General features: G+C 37.7%; 1 protein-coding gene across 2 annotated transcripts in view; it reads right to left on the bottom strand.

Moving 5' to 3' along the window:
- ZBTB10 (zinc finger and BTB domain containing 10) overlaps positions 1 to 24,933 on the bottom strand; it is a 32,796-nt gene that overhangs the window by 7,267 nt on the left and 596 nt on the right. The window contains exons 1-3 of one of the 2 annotated variants that reach the window (XM_077774321.1): positions 24,159 to 24,927; positions 14,649 to 15,534; positions 3,394 to 3,492 (exon numbers count right to left, since the gene is read on the bottom strand). In XM_077774321.1, coding sequence (XP_077630447.1) covers positions 3,394 to 3,492; positions 14,649 to 15,534; positions 24,159 to 24,569 — 1,396 coding nt within the window. In that variant the 5' untranslated portion in view covers positions 24,570 to 24,927. Of the gene's footprint in view, positions 1 to 3,393; positions 3,493 to 14,648; positions 15,535 to 24,158; positions 24,928 to 24,933 lie in introns of those variants that run through there. The other variant, XM_077774326.1, reaches the window with a different exon arrangement.

The following is a 24,933-nucleotide window of genomic DNA, read 5'->3' as shown; positions in this document are numbered from 1 at the left end:
CGGTTAAGTGTCCGACTTTCGCTTAGGTCATGATCTCGCGGTTCGTGGGTTCGAGCCCCGCGTCGGGCTCTGTGCTGACTGCCAGCTCAGAGCCTGGAGCCTGTTTCAGTCTGTGACTCCCTCTCTCTCTGACCCTCTCCTGCTCATGCTGTCTCTCTCTCTCCTAGAAAAAAAAAAAAAAATTAAAATAACCTAATATTTCATCTTTGGTGAAAGTATCAATAACTAACAAGGCAAAAGATCTCCAAAGTGTTTAAAATTTCACTATAATTAGGGGACCTGGGTGGCTGAGTCGGTTGAGCATCCAACTCTTGAATTCAGCTCAGGTCATGGTTTCGCCGTTCACGGGTGTAGGCCCTGTATCAGGCTCTGCACCGACAGCATAAGCCTGCTTGGGATTCTCTGCCACTACCCCTGCTCCCTCTCAAAATAAATAAACTTAAAAATTCACTGCTATTAATGTAAATTGTTTTATACTTGGAATGTCTTTACTGCTTTTCAATGTTAGGAAAGACTCTGAATTGACAATTATATAATTAAACTATAATGTACTTCTGTCTGAGGCAAAGTTTTCAGAACCCTAAAGTGAGACACCATATGTGTGTGTGCATGCGAGTGTGTGTGTGGAGGGTGGAGATTGGGAAGGGGGTGGTAGCCTGTGAACACAAACCTATCAGTTTCAGTTTTACACTTCTACATGAAGTCTGAGCTTTGACTCATAGTTCTTGTTGAAATCAGTATGAAAAAGCTGAGAACAAGAACTGTTTTACTCACCTAATGTCCAAAACATATGCCCTTCAACTATTTATTGAATAAATGTTATCTAGTGACTGCTAATACATATACTATTTTTTACTTGCTCAAAATACTTGGAAAATATCAGAAATCATGTGAGATATGCTGATATCCTCAACTTAGTATCATTTCACTATGTATAAGAATAGAGGTGCCTGGGTAGCTCAGTTGGTTAAGCATCTGACTTCAGCCCAGGTCATGATCTCGCAGGTGGTGGTTCAAGCCCCACATGGTGCTCTGTGCTGACAGCTCAGAGCCTGGAGCCTGCTTCAGATTCTCTGTCTCCCTCTCTCTCTGTCCCTCCCGCCCCTCATGCGCTCTCTCTCAAAGAAACAAACACAAGAATAAACAGAATAGCCCTAAAAGTTTTTAATACTTGAGGGGTGCCTGTGTGAGACAGTGGGTTAAGCATCCAACTCAATTTCAGCTCAGGCTGTGTGCTGACACTGTGGAGTGTGCTTAGGATTCTCCCTCTTTTCTCTGCCCCTACCCTACTTGCTTTCTCCCTCAAAATAAACTAAGTTTTTTAAAAAGTTTTTAATACTTGAGATTGTGGATTTCTCTAAATAATCTAAAGATCTGATAAAAAGCATCCAGGATAACAGACAAGAGACACCATATCTAGAATACAAAATTCAAATTAAGAAAACCTCATCCCAAATTTCTTTTATCTGTCCAAATTCTTTTAACAGTAGAAATTACTACTTATAGAAAGTATATGAGCAGCTGAACAAAGTACTGCCTTTATAATTCAATACACTGGAAGATCATTAAGGTCATTAAAGATCTACTTTAAAATTGTGCTCACTGTTCAATAGTATCCTTCAGGGTACATTTTTCCCTAATGGCAAACTAAGAAGAAAGCAGTGTTTTTCTTAAGTCAAATGTAAGACAAAGGCTGATCTCAGTCAGAGAAATGACTTTAAATCCAGGGTTTACTTTTTTGAAAAGGAGATGAATTATATGCACCGTCACCCACTGAAAATGTTTTATGTGCAGAAATTAAAATTTCATATAGGAATTCACATACCCCATTCTAAATCATTCCTCAACCAGATTTCATGACGTCCCGTACAAGGAAAAAGTCTTCAGAATTCAACTCATCTGATCTGTAAACTACTCATTTCCAAACTTTTTGTAAATTCTTTTCGACAGCAGGGAAAAATCACCTTAAGGAAATTTCTTTCCTTCGGAATTATGGCTTAATTTTGGTCAGTGCATACTGCACTCAGAAACCTCTGAAAGCTTTATGTGAAGAGCACCCTTAACTGTTCCCACCCCCATCAATTTTTTAAAGACTTCCAAAGCTATGAGAAGTTGAATCAATGAACATCTATATCCCCTTATGTACCTTTGACAAAAGTTAGTCATGCCGCATGTTGTTTCTACGTATATACATACATACCTTTTAGGTTATTATTTGAAAATTTGCCCATTCATCACTTCACCACTCAATATGGGATGAATCTTCTAGAACTTTTTCAGACATAACCATAGTACCTTTATCACATCCAAGAAATTTAAAATTGCCCATTTAACCCATACTACACATTCAAATTTCCAACTGTTCCCCGAATGCCCCTTTACTCATTTTAGAGCCCTGATGTAATCAGGACTGGCAATGCGTTTGGTTAGTTTCCTGGAGTCTAGTGGTTCCTCTGCTGGTCTTTCATGGCATTAACATTTAAAAAACCCAGAGTGGCTAGATTTGTGTAGACTTGTCTGGTATCTCCCCATGAATAGATCTGGGTTAAACATTTTGGCAAGAGTAGTACATAGTTGATGTTGTACACCTGCTACTGCATTATGTCAAGAGGCAGGTTGTTTCTTTTATTGTAAAGAAATCTCTTCTTCTTTGTAACTGGAATAATCTCTGGCATGATACAGAGACTATGTGAATATGCTCTTACAACAATCTTCTGCCCAGTCATTGTGGGGTAAGCACGTTGACAGGGGCTAAACATCCATGGATGATCCTGAATGATTTCCTGTGGGGTATTTTTTCAATTCTATCATTCTGTATTTATTAGCTTGGCATTCTTCTGTTAAGAAAGCTTTTCCTCTCCTAATTTATGTAGACTCACATCATTCTCTAGAATATTCATGGATTCTTTGCCTTTACTTCTCCCAAAGTTCAAATGATAGAAATATTCAGAATTAACATTTTTTATTGCTATCACTAACCATACTATTATTTCACATCAAAGCTAATTAAAATACATTAATCACCACTGGAAATTATCATTTTTGTTCCATGTATATACTAGCAGCAAGCCACCATGTCTATTTACTTAATTATTTTGATATTTAAGAATTCTAGAATCTCTAAATAAATGCGTCCCACAAAAAGAATAAGGAACACCCATCCATTTGTGTTTACCAGGCTTCCAAAGCATTATCACAAGCATAGCTACTCTTCTTTAAGGGAAAGAAACTGAGAGGCACCTGGCTGGGAGTGGAGCCTCCTTGAAAATAAATAAACAGATTAGAAAGACAGACCGGAAACAAACTGCAGTAGGTCCTTAAACATGAACACAAACACTTCCAAATCTTTAAATCCTAAACATACTCTTACTAATAAAATCCTACTGCACCTACCAGCATCACCTCCATCCTGACTGGAGCTGGCTTCAGCCAATAAATTTGTATTCACATTCCTATCACAGTCTGGCCCTGAGAGTAGAGCGCCATCCAGGTCTGAAAGGAGATGTAGAAAAATCTGTTATTTATAACCATACCATAGCCATCATCAAAACACCACTCCCTCCTTGGTATTGTTTCCTATGAAAACTAAATAGAAAAATACTGTAAGTATTAAATGTCTACTATATGTTTAATATAATTAAGGAACAAAATCTAAGACATGGTTTTCAACCACAAGAACAAGTACACACTCAACAGTAAGTACAATGTGCTCAATATGAATGAGCTTTAGAGTCAGAGTGAATTAGGCTAGTGGCTATGTAAGCAAGTGTCTCAGTTTCCTCAAATGCTTCCAACTAGATCACAGATTTGATATAGAAACTAAATTAGGTAATAATGCAAGTCAAGTGTTACAGTTACGGTGTCTGGCATCCAGTGACAGCAGCTACTGCTAGTACTAAGTACGAGATGTGTAAAACATTATTGTTTCTGTATTGATTCCGCAATGGAAACGACCAATTAAAGTTAGAATAGTAAAGAAGACTTCAGAGAAGAGGTAATTCCTTAGAGTTAATCTTGATACATGGAAAGGATGTGAAAGGCAGTGTAAAAGACTTACTAATGATATTAACACTTCTGGTTCCAATCTGTAAATTTCTTTTAAATCTGTTTCATCCCTTCTGTTTTTCTCTACCACTCCCTTAATTCAGGCATCATCATTCTCTTGGATTAGCCATTGGATTACTGAAACAGTTTCTTAGGTCTCCTTGCTTCAAAATACAATGCTCATACTTGTATTCATTATCTTTTTTAAAGTTATTTTGAGGGAGAGAGAATCCCAAGCAGGCTCCACATCCTCAGCATAGAGCCTGACTCAGGGCTCGAACTCACAAACCATGAGATCTTGACTGGAGTCGAAACCAAGAGTTAGTCAATTAACCGACTGGGCCACCCAGGCATCCTATTGGTACTTCTATAGGGTGCCTTGTTAGTTCAGCTGGTTAAGTGTCCAACTTTAGCTCAGCAGTGTTAGTGCAGAGCCTTCCTCAGATGCCCTGTCTCCCTCCCAGCTCCTCCCCCACTCATGCTGGGGTGTACATGCTCGCTCTCAAAAATATTAATTAAAAAAAACTTTTAATGCTTATTAATTTTGACACAGAGAGAGACAGAATGCAAGCAGGGGAGGGGCAGAGAGAAAGGGAAACCGGGTATCTAAAGCAGGCTCCAGGCTCTGGAGCGGTCAGCTCAGAGCCAGATACGGGTCTACGAACTCACAAGTGGCAGAATCATGACCTGAGCCAAAGTCAGATGCTCAATTGAATGAGCCACCCGGGCGCCCCCCCCCCGCCCCCCCCAAAACATTAATAATACCTTCCGGGTGGCTCAGTCTCAGTCAGCTAAGCATGCAACTCTTGGTTTCAGCTCAGGTCATGTATGATCTCACAGTTTTGTGGGTTTGAGCCCCATGTTGAGGTAGAACCTGCTTAGGATTGATTCTCTCTTTTTCCCTCTCTCTCTGTCCCTCTCCTGCTCATGCTGCCTCTGTCTCTGTCAATAAACAAAAAACCTGGGGGTACATGGGTGGCTTAGTCGATTAAGCATCCAACTTTTTGGCTTAGGTCATTCAGGTCATGATCTTACAGTCCATGAGTTAGAACCCGGCATCAGGCTCTGTGCTAACAGCTCAGAACCTGGAGCCTGCTTCAGATTCTGTGTCTCCCTCTCTCTCTGCCCTTCCCCCACTCATGCTCTCTCTCAAGAATAAACATAAATGCCACTTTTTATGGGCAATCTGTTCTCTACTGGCCATTTATGATTCATTTTTGATATTACTACTCTGTTCTTAGATCTGGCTTCCCAACACTCAAGATAAAAAAAATTTTTTAAATAACAAAAATAGAAATCCTTCCTCTTTACATAAGCAGATGCTTAATTAAAAAAATCCATGGTGAGCAAAGCTGTGGTACATTTATACAATGGAATTCCACCCAGTAATGGTTCTAGTGCATAGTTATAAAGCCTGAAATCACTGAATAGATCTGGCACTAATGTTCCAAGAGGCCAATAGAATTACAGAACTGCATAATGAAGACGAGAAAGGAGCATATATTGATCCTTTCACGCAGGCACAGATAGGTCTTACATGACCTGCAGACCATGGTAAGGATTTTGGCTTTTCATCTAAAAGCAGTGGAACGATTTTAAACAAGGTATTAATTTCATTTACCTTTAAAAAGGGTCCTGATATTATATGTATTAAATGAAGGCAAAAAGAGGACTCGTTAGGAAGCTATTTTAGAAATTCAGGTAAGAACGGATGCTGGCCTTGACTTGGTTGAAGAGAGCAGCAAATGGAAGTAGGTAAGTATGAGAAAATTTGTGGATGAAGAACCAACAGAGCTTGGTGACAGACTGAATATGGAAAAGGCAGGTTTGAAGGTAATGAGGGAAGTTTCCAGCCTATACTAACAGCAGTCAGGAAACCCTGGAAGAGGACCAGTTTCAGAGGCTTCGGTAGTTATGAAGATACTGAGTCTGACATCATACCTAAGAAAGAGGTAGTTTAGTATGTCTGAAGTGAAGTTTGGGTTAAATGGGTAAACTCTAGATACAGCCTGGGACCAAATCTCCTCTCTGCCACTTCCCAGCTCTGTGACAGTTGTGAAGCAGCTTATTTTGTCTTTCTAATGTAGTAGTTCTCAAAGTATAGCTTCTAAATCAGCACCAGCAGCATTATCTGGGAACTTACTAGAAATGTGATTTTCAGGCCCTAATCAGGATACTGTGGTGGTAGGACCCAGAAATCTGCATTTTAAAAAGCCTTCTAGGTAATTCTGATGCTTACTAGAGACTGAGAACTGTTCTATTATAAAAATGGAGAAATTATCAGGCAAAGAGCTAAGCACTTTTCATTTATTATCTCAAAGGACCAAATGAAATAAATGAAAAGTGCTTAGCTCTTTGGTATACAGCAAATACTCAAAATTTTAACTTTTTTTTTTTTTTTTTTTTAATTTAAGTTCCCAAGTGAAGAAGTTTAGTACCGAAGGCTGTACATATGATGCTTAAGCTGGTGATAAAAATGAGTTGTCAGAATATATGTGGTAAATAAGACCATGGAAGTAAACAGGAGACCATGAGGAAAAAACTATGACCAATAATATCCTGAGGAATCCTAGCATTCAATAAACTTGGAAAGGATATAAAGGGACTTTTATGAAAAGAGTATTCTTTAAAAAAAATTCTTTTTAAATATTTACTTTTGAGAGAGAGAGAGAGACAGAGACAGAGTACCAGCAGGAAGGAGCAGAAAGCGAGGGAGACACAGAATCTGAAGGAGGCTCCAGGGTTGGAGCTGTCCGCACAGAGCCTGATGCAGGACTTGAACTCAGGAACCGTGAGATCTTGACCTGAGCCAAAGTCAGACTCTTAACGGAGTAAGCCACCCTGGCGCCCCTAGGAAAAGAGTGTTTCAAGAAATACTCCACGATGACAATGCTGAGATGCTTCTAAAACTTCAAGATTAAGGACTGAAATGTGCATTACCTTCATTCAATAAATATTGAGCACCTAGGAGGTCACTAGGGATCTCAGTGAGAGTAACACTGGTCTATCAGTGGGGCAAGGAGAAAGAAGAGCAGGAGTGGCCTGTGTTGTGAATGGAAAATGATGAATTATGATATACAATACAATCTGAGAGGTCTGGATGCAAAAGGGAATAGTGAGAAATACAGTAAGAGTTTATTTTTTTAAGGTGAAAGTAGTAAACATCTTTAAATGCTGAAATGAAGAGGTCACTACGAAAGGGACAAGTTAAAAATATTGAAGAAATACTGCAAAGAGAACGAGTATGGATTCCAGAAGCAAATGTCTGGGTACTTAAGAGAGAAAAAAGATAACATATAGCAAGAAATTTGAAGACAAGTACTTTAGGACATTCATCTATTATTGGCTTTTATATTCTCTGTAAGGTGGAATAGTAAAATGTGAGGTTATTGCCTAGAGTAAATGCATTGGATGTCAGGAGAATGAGCAAGTGCTTCGTGTGTAGAGCAGGAACAGGAAAGTGACAGACTTCTTTACCTGTTCCTTGACAGACGGGATACCACTGGTTTGGTTTTCTTTTCCCAGCATTCATCATGTGTGACAAAAAGCTTTTCAACAAGTGTTGTAACATTAAAACATAACCATTTACTGAAAATAATTAACTGAAACTTAGTGGCTTTGTTTTCCTCTGAAAAGCTGAATGCATTTCAATAATAAATTTAAATCATTATTCAAACAACTATACTAAGTTTCCCAATACATTTTTTGAAAAAAGTCATTGTTCTGAAGTGTAGTCTGTTCAGAGGGCACTACAAAGTGCGTTTGTAAATACAGGCAGGGTGTTTCTATTTATGCAACATTCTATAGTGATTTGTTGAAGGCTTCCTTAGCTAGTTCTTAAAATAGACATTTCCTGTCTCCTACTCTACCTCTTAAGTATTAGAATTTAATTTGTGATCCTTAGACTAAGCACAGAACACCTCAAACTTAAAGATTAACAGATGGCAACTATATTCTTTCTGTGGACAATATTTCTTCTCAAAAACAAAATCGTAACCATGCTAACAAATATCAAATCTCTTTTAAAAGGTACTACTTGGTTCTCGTTATCAAAAATTCTCGGGGGCACCTGGATGACTCAGGGGTTCTGTGTCTCTCCCTCTCCCCCACCATCGCATTCTTTCAAAAATAAACATCAAAAATGAAACAAAACAAATTCTTAGAATAGGTGAGTTCTTCCAGGTCGACAATGAGCATGTTTAACTCAGGAATCAATACATTTTACTGGTACCTTATTCAAAACCAGCCAAACTGCCTAGCAACTCATTTTTTAATCAGTTGATGTGAATGGGACAGAAGTGAAGCAACCAACCATTCACCTGAAACAAATATACTTTGTTTCACTAGCAAGCAAAAGCAGTAATTCTTGGTCATCATTTTTCTCCAAAAAAATAAGATTAAAGAAAGAATAAACTACTATAACTGGAATCTTTCACTGCATTTAAACTTGGTAAAAAGGGCTAAGATCTCTCTGCAAGAGAGCTCTTCAAAAGACCTTTTTAAAGAGCTATTAAAACATTAGTTTTACAAGATAAATAGCCATCTTTCTGAATGGCAGCAGGTGTATGTATGCTATGTATTATCATTCAAATGACCGAATGAATTCAACATGACAACTCAAACGGCCGCCGTAAGTCACTTTTTCTCCAGTGCACAGGTAACTACAGACCTCTCCCCCTCCTCCTCTCCCCACAAATCACAAACAAAACCCAAATTTTATTCATTCAAGTCTCTGAAGTCCCTTTGTATCTTATTTAAATTTCACTACAATTTTATGTAATAGTAAGAATATTTTTATCAGCCTTATGAGGAAACTAAGGTAAGCTAGTGGCAGAGTGCTACATTATTACCTATATTACATTGCCTCCTGAGGACATATAATGAGCAAACCTATGGACTTGCTACACACCAGGCACTCAGAAAAAAAAAAAAAAAGACAATCTGCAATGCTATGAAGAGTGAAGAAGTACACCCATCTTTAACTTACTTTCCTACTGACCCCCTACTATTTTGACATTCACTTTACTAACTTTATTTTATAAAACCATTTCCAAAATCTTAAGTATATGTTGTTCTTTATAAGTGATATATTTTTGTCTATCTTTGAAAGAAATCTTCTCCTTATGTTCATTTAAGTAACTGATTGACCATGCTTTGCATGTTTTAAATAATGACACCTTATTCATGGATTTTTTAAAAATCAGATTAACAAGCAAAGAAAAGAGAATGAGATAAAAAAAAAATGGTGTGGTGCCTGGGTGATTCAATTAATTCAAGTATACAACTTTAATTTCGGCTTATGTCATGATCTTGCAGTTGTGAGATTAAGACTGAGCCCCATGGGTGGGGCTCTGTCCAGACAGTGAGGAGCTTGCTTGGGATTCCCTCTTCCTCTCTCTCTCTCTGCCCCTCTCCCACATGCTCCTGCAAGCATTCTCTCAAGATAAATATTAAAAAAAAATAAAAATAAAGTAAATCTTGGTCTCTACTTCCTCAAATTTATAACAATCCCAAATTCATTTTTCTCACATAAAAAAGTAGCGACGTTTGCCCACTTCACAAAGTTGCTATGAAAAGTGACACTAGTAAATGAAAATACTGAGTGAACTGTAAAGTACAATATAAATCCAGGTGTCATTAAGTGAGATTAATCTTGGGGCCTATGGTTATAGGTTTCTCTTGGACGATGGCAGGCTAGAAATGTTTCTAATTCATCTGGTAAGGGAGTGGTACAGCACTTGCCTGTAAATGCTAAACATAACTAAGTTGGGAAGAAGGTTTCCCCAACAATTTTCTTTCGGTTCTCAAAATTCCAAACATGAGGCAGGAACAAACTAAGATTGTTTTAAAAGACAGATAATCTTTAAAAAAAAAATGAAATGAGAGAGAGCATCAAAAATCAAGATTTTTTTGTTTTTTAAAAAAATTTTAAATATTTATTTTTGAGAGACAGAGTGAGAAGGGGAGAGTGGCCGACAGAGGGAGAAGACACAGATTCTGAATGAAGCAGGCGCCAGGCTCTGATCTGTGAGCATAGAGCCCAATGCAACAAGGCTTTAACTCACAAACTGTGAGATCGTGACCCGAGCCAAAGCTGGATGCCTAATTGACTGAGCCACCCATGTGCCCCAGAAATCAAGGTTTTGGAAATCACTAACTCCATTATACAAAAAAATCCCTTAAGAGACTCAGTAGGATCTATTCCACTTTCATATAAATATATATCAACATCAAGTTTCTCTTCTCTGAAGACTTCTTTGAAGTTTCAAAACTTTTTTCTCAAACAGGTATAATTTTTTCTCTTTATTCTCTGTATTGTGATCATGTTTTCTCCTGCTTTTCAGTGGAGAATAAAATCAGTTACAAACATATCATATAAAGCACCCTTGACAGTTCCTGTAGTAGGGTAGAAACTCAACATACAGTAGTTTCCTTTCACCTCATTGACTCGGGTGACTGCTCCATCTTTAGATTAAGCTCTGCTCTTTGCACTACTCAACTATGGCTGTTATTTCTGCCCTCACTAGTCCTTAAATGGTCTACCCAGATCACTCCCCACTCCAATACATGACAACACACTCCAAATGTTTTTTCCCCGAAGGCTAATATAAACAGACCTATTCTATAGTTAAAAACCTCTCACTGCCTCAGTCTATTTTTAAAACCAAATCCACAAATTTACCATGTAAAACAGAGAGACTTATAATCCGGCTCTAACCTATCTACCCAACCTCATCTTCCCACTACACTCTTCTATTCTTTAACCTACTGACCCTGATTTCTTGCCTTGTAGAGAGTTACCTTGTAGTAACTGAATGCCCTTCTCCCTCTCCTGGCAAACTCCTACACAGACCCATTTCTTACTACTGCCCTCTCTATGAAGCCTTCTCCAACTCTTCGGAGTTGAGCAGTTAGGAACCTCCCATTGCCTCCCCTTGTCCTACTTATTTTAAACACTTGTTCCAATGCACTGGGTATATGTTTCAACCCTACAGCAATCCTACTACGAACACGTTCCAGGTAAGGTACTCCTCAATGTTGACATCAACATCATCTGACAAGATGCTTACTTTTTTTGAGACTTAAATAAAAATATTATCAGGGGCACCTCAGTGGCTCAGTTAGTTAAGCAGCGTGACTCCTGATTCAGTTCAGGTCCTGATCTCACAAGATGAAGTACCACATTGGGCTCTGAGGGGATCCTGCTTGGGATTTTCTCTCTGCCCATCCCCTGCGCACTCTCCCTCTGAAAATAAACACTTTTTAAAAATTACTATCAGATTTCCTATTATGATATGGATACTATTCTAGTATCCCAGAAGAATAATATTTGGTTATAATATAACTTTTCTGGAGAGTAAAACTTTGAAGATTTAAGACAATCTGGTCGCCCCATAATATTAAAACTATGTCAGAAATCAATGTTTTAGTCTTAAAGAACTCTCAGGGGTTGACACTTAGACAATTTGACACTCTCAGTAGGCAGAACTCCCAAAAATCCTTCTATAACTGATCTACACGGCTTCTTTAGTGCCTAGTCTGGCCACACAGATTCTATTTCTTTAAGGTTTCTAACTTATTGGTAATAATCCTAAGTACAGCCATCTCTTGGGACAAATTTGGCTGAATATTCCTACTACCATTCAGTCATCTATCATTTAACACCCAACTGTAACAGTTTCTGAAGAAAAGTGACTGAATATTATCACTTGTAGACCATCCTTCATAACACATTCAACCAAAAGGATGCCTCAAAGATAGAGGGTCCCAAATGTTCTGCTCTAAGACAAGGAAAACTAATGTAGATCCATAAATCTATCTGAAATGTTTACAGTTAAGATGTAGAAGGCAACAATTTTCAGATTTTATAAAAGTAATAACTATAATACTCCCAGTGGGGTCAAGGGGTAGCATCCTATAATCAGAACAGTATTTCTGCAACGAAACATGAATCTTCACAATTAAAGAAATGAGTAAAAGATATCAATAGCTAGTTTTGCTGCCAAGTGATGAAATCAAGCTTTGTTGCCAAAATTATTAAGAAAAAGCTTTGGGTAGTTTTTATAGATTTCAAAATTATGCAATTTTCCTTTTCTCTTCCCATTAAAGACCTTATGTGGGATGACACTCAGGACCAGTTACAGCTAAGTGGCCAAAAAAAAAAAAGCCTTGTCCAAAGCCCATGTCTTCTTAAATAAAGACAAGTTTCCTGGTTTTTTAACCATATTTAATAGTTTATATAGTAAATTTATATGGAATGGTCAAAATAGGACTCGCATCTGATGGCCAATTTTCAAAATTGTAAAAAGTTAATCATTTAAAAAGCAGTTTAAGATTCTGCAACATCTGGGGCACTTGGGTGGCTCAACCTAAGGTCATGATATTACAGTTGGGGAGGTTGAATGAACGCAGCATCAGGGTCTCTGCTGTCAACAGAGAACTTCCTTCAGATCCTGTCCTCTCTCTGCCTCTCACTTACATGCACCCGCAGGCACATGTACACTTTCAATCTCTCTCTCAAAAATAAACATTAAAGATTCTGAGGGCGCCTGGGTGGCTCAGTCGGTTAAGCGTCCAACTTCAGCTCAGGTCATTATCTCGCTGTTCCAGAGTTCGAGCCCTGTGTCTGCCTCTGTGCTGACAACTCAGAGCCTGGAGCCTGTTTCAGATTCTGTGTCTCCCGCCCTGTCTTTTCCCTGCTCTGGCTTGTGCTCTCTCTCTCTCTCGTAAAAATAAACATTAAAAAAATTCTGTTTTAAGTTTCTGCAGTATCTGACTGAAGATAATGCCATATACCAATTATCATCCAAAATATAAAAAAGCAGAAGTGCTGGTTAGTAGAAAACTCCAAAGAATTCACTATAAATAGAATAATTCATTAGTTCGAACATGACTCATTAGACTATCTTAAAGGTATTTAGCTTGATCATTCTGTTGTCTAAATTGTCTCCTACTCAAAAATTATGTGCTTTTTATCCAAAAGGCAAATACACAAATTGAAAACTTAAAACTAAAACTCTATTCATAAGGATTAATAGAAATTTACAAATGTTGTAAAAGCTGTTTGCACAGAGAAGTAGAGATGAGAGAAAGGAATTTAGATTATTTTTTAAATTTAATTAATTTTTAAATCAAAGGGCAAATGCCATAATAATCTTATGAAATGGTTTCTCTGGCTTTTTGGGTTTGGGTTTATTTTTCATTGGTTTTCAGACTTACTTTTATGAAAATTAGAGTACCTGTATAATGATTCNCGGGTGGGTGGCTCAGTCGGTTAAGTGGCCGACTTCAGCTCAGGTCATGATCTCACAGTTCATGGGTTTGAGCCCCACGTCGGGCTCTGTGCTGACAGCTAGCTCAGAGCCTGGAGCCTTTTCAGATTCTGGGTCTTCCTCTGTCTCTGACCCTCCCCTGTTCTCTCTCTCAGAAATAAATAAAACATTAAAAAAAATAAACTGCCTCTGGGATTTTACTAAACAGTTGACAAGTAGGAGGGAAAAGATCAGTGACTCATTATACAGGTACTCTAATTTTCATAAAAGTCTGAAAACCAATGAAAGATAAACCCAAACCCAAAAAGCCAGAGAAACCATTTCATAAGATTATTATGGCATCTGGACCTTTGAGATCCAAAAACAATGATTCTCTTTAACAGAAAGTATAGATAATCACCATGAGGTAAATCAGACACTGAATCTTTACAGCTTTGAAAGCAACAAAACAAACATTAAATCGTATGTAACAGTGGTAGATATATACCTCAAATCTAGGGTCTGTGTGGGAAAACCTCAAATCCATTGAGCTGCTTCAAATATATTTAAGTTAGGTACAGGCAATTAAAGATAAATAAGTTTCAAATCTTTCTATTTACATACACAATAACAATGGTCTCCCCCTCAACTAAAAAAAAAAAAATCCACAGCACAAATATGATATGGTAAGACTGGGTGTGTATGTGTGTATATATTTTTCCTTAAATAATAAGAAAGGTCTCAGTCCTCTTAGTAACAAAGGCAAATGAGAATCAAAGTGAAGGGACAATGGGACAAATTTAAAACATTTAGCTTCTTTAAGATTTATGGTGAGAACAGAATAGTGGCTCCAAACAAATTAGAATAATCCCACTGTCATTTGCAAAATTCTATTAAACAAATGTTTAATCCCCTCCCCAAAATTGGGAATAAAAAAACATTAAGAAGGTCTCAAAAATGTTCTGAAATGACAAACTGATTATATATTACAACTAAGATTTTAAATAAGATTACGACAAAGATTTTATCCTTTTCAGCAATGAGTGCAAAAAAAGTGATCATAGCATAAAGATCAGAAACATCTAAGAACTATAAATGCAGCCGAGTCCACATTACACATAATAAGCAAATACCTGATTATTAACACAAACTTTGAGAAGCTCACATATGTTCAGAACAAAAAGATGTACCAGAATTATGTGCTTGAGTAATTTTCTCCCTTCTTCTATAAACACTCAAATTTAGTATTGCTTTAATAATTTAAAAAATACTTTAAAAATATACTTCACAATTATATCCAATCAGTATTAATTAGAATGAAAAACAAGGTACCTTTGTATATAAAATATTTACCTGGTTCTTCCTTGATGAATGATAAATCTTCTTCTGGATAGGCAACAGGTGGCTGCATCACTGAGCAATCTTCTAAATTTGTTTCATTAGGTGGTATATTATAAATAAATCTCTTTGTAGTTTGGTTTTTCCTCCTTGTTTTGCCAGTTTCTTGAATTCCCTGGGAGCCCATATTATTCCAAATAAACACTTTTGTTTGACCTTGAGATTCATTTTCAGCCAATTCAGGTGAACCATCCTGGACCCAACTACTGTCATTCATTTGGTAGTTTTCTATTTGGCCCTCATCGACGTTACAACCATCATTTTCAATTTTTACATTACTTGCCAAATTGGTAAGATTCCGTGTTGCCCAAAAACTGGCGATTTTTTGATCCCGTGATGAAGACAGACCATCTCTATTAACTGGTTTTCTATTATTATAGTCCACGACTACAGACTCTGGAGCTTCTGATTTAATGCTTATGTTTAAGGCATCTTTAATGAAATTTCGGCAGGTTTGAACAACTTCACTCATTTGAAGATAGCTGGCCACTGTCATCACTTCAATGGCATTTTGGCTTGTGAGCACCAGGTTACCAGAATACAAGAAGTCCAAGATGACTGAAAAACCTTGAACTGCAGCAATATCTAAATGGGTAGTATTGTTTTGGTTAGGGCTTTCTTTGTTTGAAAAGCAATATAAAGTCTTAAAGAAACGGCTGCCTGCAACCAGGATGTTCTTATGAGCTTTAAAGATTTTTCCGCTCACCACGATGCTGACGTCGCAAAGAATACCTTTCTTTCTTTGTTCATTTAGTTGTCGAAGAAGTTGATAGCAATAAGAGTTCTCATTTGGCCTACTATTAAAGTCACAGTACCCCTCCTCTGATGGTATTTCTGACTCCTATAATCGGATGGAAAACATTAATATTAAATTTTATCCACTTTTTATAAGTATTATCAATATAGCTATTTAAAAAGTGCTAATCAAATACAGTTAGTAACCGTGATGTATTTTGAGACTATAGTGTTCACAACAATTCCAAATATTGAGAGTAAAGATGTGAAGAGCTTGGTGCAAGTCACTGCTATCATAAGAAAAGTCAAACACATCTGAATAAGGATCAGGATTTCATCTGAGGAATAGCATGAGTCATGTTATTCTTTTCATATATAAGCCAAGGATATGGATTAAGAATTATTTAAAATTATTCTAGCAATTACTTTCTTATGAAACTTTCCTATATAGAAATCTAATTAGTTTGCCTTAAATCTAAGTGATGGGAATGCAGCAGCCTTCCTGACTGAACTTGGAATGTTCAAGTTACAGTATTTTGGGCATCTCATCCTATTTAACACTACTAAAAGGGTAAATTGTACGTCTTGGCCAATATCCAAATAGTTTAGGTCAGTGAAGTTAATTAAATCTAACTCAAGATAAAGTTAAGATCCTAATAGGAAAATGTGTTTCAACTACAGGAATATCCAGCTATATAATTTCCTAGTCAACTTTCAAAATATCTTTTTAGGAGCATTAAATAGTAAATGTAAGGTTAAATTCCTGAACTCAAAATCCTTAAAAGTTTATAATTTTCTTTCTTTCAACCTGACAAGTATTCATTAGAGTTCTGTTTAGCATCACTAAAGTTATGATAATTTCCTATAAAACCACAGCACACTCTTCAATAACTTCACTAGATAACTGAGGTAATCACTTTTGCCAATCAAAAAAGTGCTGAGACACTTCTAGTAGAAAAGATGGCTGAAAACTGTGACCTTAAGTGTTTACAGTCCATTTCTGTACAATAATGACACATACACATCTACGAATATATAAGCATGGGAAAAACATGGAAAGATACATCGTAGATTGTAAACATGCTGGGAGGACAGATACACTTGGAGAGAAGAGAGGAAGGAAATATCAGGGGAAAAAAAATTGAAGGGTGTTGGGAACACAGTTAAGACTACCAAAGAATTCTCATGGAAACAATATTCTAACTGGTGGTAAGATTCCTAAACAATCCCACAACTCCCTTAACCCCACCCCACATGGGTATGGCTAACTTACAAAAATATTAGGTTGAAGTTTAGTTTAAGCACTGAACACAGGAAGCCATACATACAATTCCAAATCTCTTGAAACGAAACCAGGCCACATGGTCCATTTAAGAATTTGTGTGCTTTCAAGTATGAGAAGTCAACCAAAAGAACCGAAATATTAGAATTCCGAGCCCCTTCGCATTTGCAAAATAACCTTGCAAATCTGAGATATATGATCACTATGTGTGTCTCACATACATAATGCCCTTGTACTGTTAACACCCTTGTCCCTCACATTCTCAATCTATCATACCAGTCTCATGCTCTGAATTAGCGATTTTCACCTCCTACCAAACACCCAATCTTCAGCAAAAACTGGTAACAGCCAGGGTTTGAGGTAAGTAATCAAAACATAATTCACAAGTCCAAAAGTTTTGCTTTTGAAGGTGTGCAGGGAAGAAGTGAGGTAAAAGACATTGTTTCAACCTTTAGAGCCTGTACATAAACCTGTATGTTCAGCATCATTAAAGTTATAGCAGAGGGAAATGAAAACGTATAAATATACAGAGAACTAAACCAATGCTAAAAATACCTACAATTAATGCTATGGCATAATTTTCTATAAAAGCATCATAGTGTTTACTTGATCTCCCTTTTATGAGACTATTTGATTAAGACTTTTTTACTAATTTTCTTATGCTTTCTACATACTACAGACACTTAGCCAAAACTTAGCCAAACTAAGCTTTGTTATGCACGCCATACCTGCCCAGCAAAGCTCATCTGGTTCAAACCTCTCATGTTACAATAACAGTATAAATACTTGAAAGAAGGAAAAATTTTAAGCACTGATCAAAATTTGGTGGCACATCATGAAGTATTTGTGGAAGCAGTGAATTAGCATTTACAAATCAAGAACCCACCTAGAGGTTATACATCTGGCAGTTCAAAACCTTTAAGGAGGAGGTAGCTATATCTAACTATGTCATATTTAGGCTTTGGTCACTCTGTTCTGCATTTTCTGGGCCAGTCCCAATTTCAGAAGTTCTCTGCTGTTATCAGACCAAATGTCCTAATTTTTAAAAATAACTCAGACAAAAACCTATCCACCAAAATATTTACCCATTCTATTTTAACACAAATCAAACACAACTATTCACCCACTATTTTTTTCTCATTACTGTTATACAAGAATAATAATGTTCCTTGCTCTTATAAGCAACACCAGCAATTTCTTTTCCACTACTGACTAGAGCACTAGGTCTTGTTTCTGTAGCACCTCTTAAATATGCTCTTCACAATGAAGGGTTTACAAGTCAAGAATATGTGTACTCTCATTTCAGCAATTGGGTAAAACAGAGCTCAAATAAGCACATAGCATTAAAATACATTGCTGGTATTATTTGCTGACCTAAATAAATTAAGGAAATTTTAGTACAAACCATAAAAGTCTTTAAAGTAGTTCCCTAGGAACTCACATACATCATCTCTGTATTCCGGTTCCTTCTTTAACATTCTAAATGCCCAAGTCCTAGTATAGGAGAACATAAGTTCACTAATATGTAAAATAAACTGATGAAGAGATTTAAGTATTCACTGAAGCAGTCTTTTCAAATTTTGGGAAACTTTTCTGTTCCCTTTCCCTAAATGGAAAACACAACTTAGCCACGACATCAGTCAAAACTGGCTGAACAATATTTTAAGGAAATGGACATGCAGACTTCAAAAATTAGACAATTTGTTACTTTAATGACTATGAAAAGTCTTCAAGTTTACTTGTGAAGATGCCCAAAGTAAAACTATTTTTACATCTAGAGAAGACCTGAGAATTAACTCTTCTATAGTTAAGAAAATACAAAAAGGTGTCCATTTAGTTAAAATCCTCATAACATGTATCTTCAAAACTACTTCCAAAGAAGCTTATAGTAAATATTTTAACTCAACAGAGGACTGCTAAAAGCTTGAAAATTGCTGACTTTACTCAATTATTTAATAAGCAGTAAATGAATGCCTACTTTAGACAAGTTCTACACTGGGGACCCAAAATGAGTAAGTATAGTTCCCAATTTGAAGTTTATCATTGGTGGGCAAGACTCTTAAAGTACTAAAGATTGTAACAAAGGTGTTATGAGAGCAGAAGAGGTGTATCTAGTTCAGTGTTTTTTGGGGGTTTTTTTGGTGGTGGGGTGGGAATGCTTTTTAGAAGAAAGACCTTGAGCAGAACCTTACAGGATGAAAGAGTGGGATGGGAGGATGAACATTCTAAGCAAATTTAACAGCATTAAAAGAAACAAGACAGTCTACAAGGATCTGTACAATACCAGATTTACGAAAAGAACTTCAAGTGATCCCAAAAAAGCCCAAGAAATGCAAATATGCACGTATGAATTTCTGAGGTAAGTGTCTATAGCCTCCATCAGTTACCAAGGTATTCGAATCTGTATGCCCCACAGGTTAAGAACCTCTGTGATGGGTAACTTACAGAGCTTTAGAAGCAGTGATCTGATTGAATTAGAAGATATAAGAGATGGCTATGACAGCAAAGTAGGGGATTAATATCTGGGAACTAAAAACTAGAGATACTGTGACCAAGGGAAGCTACTGTTTAACAGTGCAACATATTTGCAAGAAACCAGGACTTTAACTAACCTAAGGTGGATAATGTTAATGGCGTGAGGGGGTGATGAGTCAGAGATTGGAAAAACACCTGGAAGATAAAAATCAGCAGAACTTGAATAATCAACTCGATTTTGGTTGAGGAGGTGGGGATCATAGGGTCAGTCTTCAATACTCTAACTTGGGGAACTAAATAATGCCACCAACTTGAAAAGGATCCAAAACCACCACCCATCTCTACACCCTTATGAGAAGAAGAGTTGGGGATACCTTCATTTGCAAACAGTGAGTTCATCTGTAGCTAATTCACAAATCATAAAAAATATTTAGCTAAAAATCAACAAATAATTATTTACTTTCCCTACCCTATACTGGTCCTTTCAGTAAGTGGATTAGCAGAAAAAAGGCATTTCCAATGCAAAACAAAGTATAAAGAATTAAAAACAAAAATCTTTACTGCTTTTGTTGCAGCAACCCACTGGAACACTACACTGAAAGATTAAAAACATTAATTTCCACTTCCAAATCCAAATTTTAGGAAAAAATTAAAATTCTAATTCTGTAGGTTAGCAGCGGAAATCTTCAGGTGATTTTAACCTCCAGCCAATTTTAGATACTAAAGATATGCTTTATTACCAGCTCTCTTCTAAAAACACACACACTACCCAGGTGTCTCTGAACAGCAACATATTTGATGATCCTCCCGTTTAGCAATTTTAACTGCTAAATTGTTGTCCATTTGTTAGCAGAATACAATCATTTTAGCATGACAAAATACCCTCCATCGTCTATTACCTATTCAAACTTGATTTTTCATTCTGCTCAGCAACCAAATTATCCACTTCTTAGACACATCAATTTCATTTTGTTAATGCTGCTTCCAGTTGCAGTGCCTGCAATGCCCTCCCCTCCCTATTCAACAGCTATTCATTTAACTCAATGAAGTTCAAGAGACAATTATACAAGCTTCTCCCAACCTTCACACGTAGAATTTGACTCCCTTCCTTTACTGTTTCCACTGTAACCTGAACATACTTCTAACATGGTATCTACCATTTTATCGTCGTGTCTCTCTTCTTACTAGACTACAAGTCCCTTGAGGGCAGAGAAAATGATTTACAGGTTTATCTCCAGTGCCTTGGATGGACCTAGTAAGTAAATTTAAGAGGGACAAAGAAGTCAATCCTAGATACACTATAAGGTAGGCAAAGACACTACTAAACGGTCAAACACAAGGGAAATGAACCAGCTCAACAAACCAAATACAATGAATGTTAGAACCTATATGTTTTACAAAATGCTTATTTAATGGGCCATAGGTTCATTTTTAAGATTTCTTAGTGAACTTTCAGACTTTCTTCTTCAGTTGTTAAAAACACACCTTTAAGCCTTACTTTTGCCAAATGCAAAGAAAGCTGCTAGACTGTCGTTTTGTCTATTTTGCTTTAGTTGCTGACCTCAACATATTCTAATTAGTAATTTCAATCAGATCACTGATCTAAATTCAGTATTTACTTTCTAGATAGGTTACCTAAATTTATAACAATACATTTAAGTGCATGTTTCAGACTTAGTAAACTTAGAGTTGACAGAACGTGAGATTCTATGAAAATTTCACAATTGGGTAGAAAGTGGTCTGAAACAAGATATGGTGGTATTCACTGTGATTAAAGCAATTTTAAAGTCCTCTGGGCAAAATGGTCAAATTCTGTATGAGCTAATCATTGAACTTGCCTCAATGAAGACTATTACTAAAAAAAAACAAAACAAAACAAAAAAAAACCAACCAAGAAACACACAACTGTATGCTTCCCCTTACATTCTTATAAATATAGGGATCTCTCCGATATAGAAGGTTCAGAATGGATTCTGAGGGCATATTCTGACTCTACCCTAAGCAGTCTTAACCAACACCCAATTAACAGTATAGCAAACTTTTTAGGAATGTACTATAATTCTTTGCTCACTATGGAATTAACGAATCATACTTTCAGAAAGTGTTAAGAAAGAAAGGTAACACTGATATTGTATCATCTGGCCAACCTCCTCTCAAAAAACATCCCTCTTTAAAATAAAAAAATAAGAGAGGAGTTGAGGGGAATAAAGGGAGTGAATTACCCTTAGCCTCAAACTCAATTCTTGCTTGACGAACTCCAGAACTCTCATTTCATTATTTTTAAGACAGGAGAAAGCTAATGCAAGATACTGTTATGAAGCTGTGAAAAGATTTGCATACCTGAGAAAAATCTCAGAATGTTCATTCAAAGAACTGTTTAGCCAAAGCGTCTGAAGGTATGCAAACGACAACTGGTTTATTCTCTAGAATCAAATCTGACTCCACAAGATAAAAGTGGTTTCCAAACTGCCAAAATTGGTAACACTGAGACACATGAGTACCAGGCCACAAAAAGAACCTTGTTATGATTATCTGTGATAAATACACATAATGATGAAAATAATGACTAGCATTTACTAAGTGATTATGTGCTTTGGAATATATACTTTGCATATACAAGGAAACTAGAAGTTAACTCCTTTGCCTGGCAAGAAAGAGAATAAGGATTCAGGTGCCCCTTAACCTTAAGCCCAAGAACGCTCTTACAGATTGTGTTATACTGCCTCCTACAGGTAATCAAAGGCTACAGGATAAAAACAAAAACAAAAACACCTCCTGAACTCTGTCCATAGGAATAACTCAATTCTTGAATAGATCAATCATGTTAACAAGACAAAGAGATATGTAGGTGGTACCTGGGGTAAACAGCAAGGTTAACACCCACACACTAACATTAGATTAAAAACCAAAACATCAGGATCAATTCAGAGTGGAAACATCTAAAACTCAATCAAGGGAGCCAATATATATACTCTTAGACACAGGACTTACTAGATTGTATTATCCTCAGCCTAATGAAAGAGTGTCCTAAAGATGGTTTGTAGCTTATATCTATAAAAAGAGACTTCTGAAGGGGCAAAGGGAAGAGGAGAGAGAAATCAGAGATCAAGTTTAGAAAAAATTTTACCTAGGCAATGAATCCCCTGATCTAGATAATGCCTAGGGGAGGTTTCACCACACTAAGACTATCATAAGGTTATCCAACTAATTCTAATTCCCCTTCCTCTGATTTCAGGTTCACTAAGCAGCTAATTATATTTTGCATTCCCATTCAGATTTGCCTAGAGGGACAGACTATGCTGATAAGGAGAGTTAACTGGTCCACCTGTACGTTAAGAATCTTCCTTCTCATTATCTTTTTTTAGAGTTTTCTGTATAACCAACCTATGATTATTTAGAAATACATGCTTTCATTTTCACAAGTCCCCCTCCATCATCTTACAAAATAACTTAATAAATTACTTAACTCTTTAAAATCTGACTACTTCCTCTTACATAAAATAAAAAAAAAATATTACTTTGCAGGGTAAGGTGATGTGTGTTCAGCATACATTACACAAGGAAATATCAGTTATGTTTCGCTCCACCGTCCAAGCTCACAAAGCTAGTAATTGTAGAAAGCTGAGATCTGAACCCAGATTTACTCTAAAACCCATTCTTTTTCCATTACAACATTCCTTATAGGCTCTAGTCTCAGTTGTCATTGAGGACTCTAAGACTTTGGACAATTTACTTAACCTTCTGGGGCCATATATCTTTAAGTGACCTTCCTTCTAGGGCTTAGGCAACTAAAATTCGTGCAAAGACTATTGCCATTCTCCACTGGGAAAAATAACCCTATGCTTTAAAGGTAACTTCTGAGAAACTACTGTGCTATGGGGTTACTGGATAGCACCTAATTAACTCCAGGGTAAGTGTTCTGAATAGAAAGACCACTCCAATACACACACAGGGACTAATATCTAAAAGCTGACTTTCTATAATCAATGAATGGCTGCCAATACAAAAAAATGAATTCCGTCCACCACACAGGTTGTCGAAAAATTCTTAAACAAGAACTGATCAACATTTATTCGGCTTGAAAAGGGATTACCAAAATGTTAAGACTACTATCTTTAGACTGGAAATATTAAAACAAGAAATAACAACTAAGGTACAGCTTATCTGTTTTGTAACTAAGGACTTATGTTTTCAAGGAGTTTAGTAAATACAGTCTCTACCAGCCTACTACCTGATAGAAATAACTTCAGCATATCGTGAAACAACCCTAATATGCTAAGTGTAAAGTGGACTGCATTTACAAGGTTTTTAAAAGGGAGGATTATAGAAAATCTCAGTGCAAAAATCTGGATAGAAGGAAATAAGCGTGCCTTTGGTAAGAAAAGTTCAACAGAGATGAATTTAGTAAAATTATTCATGAGGAGTGTTATCCAAATAGCTTCCTCTACGTTTACATACTGCTCTCATATTTCACATTATCCTGAGCTGATATAAAGAATTTTCTCAGTTGAAGGTTTTCCTGAAAGAGTTAGCATCAAAGGTTAAGGGAACTGTTTAATTCATTCTTCAAAGAGTTGCCGGATTTGACTTCACCGGCATGCCCAAAGACTGAAACATAAGGCAGCTTTGCTAAAGTCACAACTAATACAATTTTTGACCGCAAAGTTAAACTTTTTGGGGTTAAACCCTTCAATCCCCCCTTTATGAATCCCCCCTTTATTAAACTTTCAAAAAAGTCAATCTGATGGACAAAAGGAGTCATCAAGTTCAGGGCTAGAACACTGTCATTCCTTCCCCCCACCCTCCAACACAGATAACTTTTGAAAACTTGTTCCCAGGCTTTCTAAACCCCCACGCAGGAGCTCCCTGCAATTCCACAACCGGAATGATGCCTTCACCCGGGAAAGTGGGGGGTTTTTAAGCTGATCCACCTTCCCCTAAAAGATCTTAAAAATTAGGAGGATATACTGTACCTGGGCGTTGGCTTCGTGGAGTTTGTGTTCGGTAGAGACGTGGTGCCTCAGGAGGAGGGTTTTCTTGTAGTTTCGGGTCCCTCGCGAAAGCTCATCGTGCCCCACTTGCGGAAGNCAAGACATAAGGCCAGTATCCTTGGAATACCGCAGCCAGGGAAAATCTTTGAGCCAGGAGGTCTGGAAGGAGCACTGTAGCTTCTGCATTAGGGACTTGGGCCGCGCGAGCGGGAAGTGCTGGACAGTCTCTCCTTCGCCAGCTCCCACACCGCTGCCCTCCACTTCGTCCCCGCCATCTCCGCCCGACCGCCTGCTGCTGCTGCAGCTGCCGCCTTCCGCCCCGCTGCCGTCGCCCAGGCTCGCCCCCTCCTCCTCGTCCTCGGTGCTGTCGCTCAGGGACGCGCCGTCCTGCATCAACTCCTTCCCCTCCAGCGCGTCCAGCTCCAGATCCACAGCCGCTGGCCCTCGCCCATTGAAATGCCTCAGGGGCCACGCCGAGGTCTCGGGGCGGCCGCGGCTACTGCCATTGTTGCCGAGACCCCCGCCGCCGCCGCCTCCTCGGAAGGCCAGAGTCCGACGGTTCCTTTCCGCTAGCAGGGGGCCCCCCGCGCCACCGCCGCCTAGCGAGGTGGGGCCGCCCGCGTCTTGGGGGAGCAGCAACTCCTTGGTTTCCTCGGCGGCGACGGCCGCCCCAGCAGAGGCCTCCAGGTCTTGGGGCTCCAGGCCCTCCAATTCCACTTCCTCGTCGGCCCCCCGCCCATTGAGCTGCTGAGGCGCT

This window comes from Crocuta crocuta, unplaced genomic scaffold (genome assembly GCF_008692635.1).
Source record: "Crocuta crocuta isolate KB4526 unplaced genomic scaffold, BGI_CrCroc_1.0 scaffold81, whole genome shotgun sequence".
Lineage (NCBI taxonomy): Eukaryota > Metazoa > Chordata > Mammalia > Carnivora > Hyaenidae > Crocuta > Crocuta crocuta.
The sequence above is the reverse complement of the archived record's forward strand: the minus strand, read 5'-3'. Positions and strand labels throughout refer to the sequence as shown.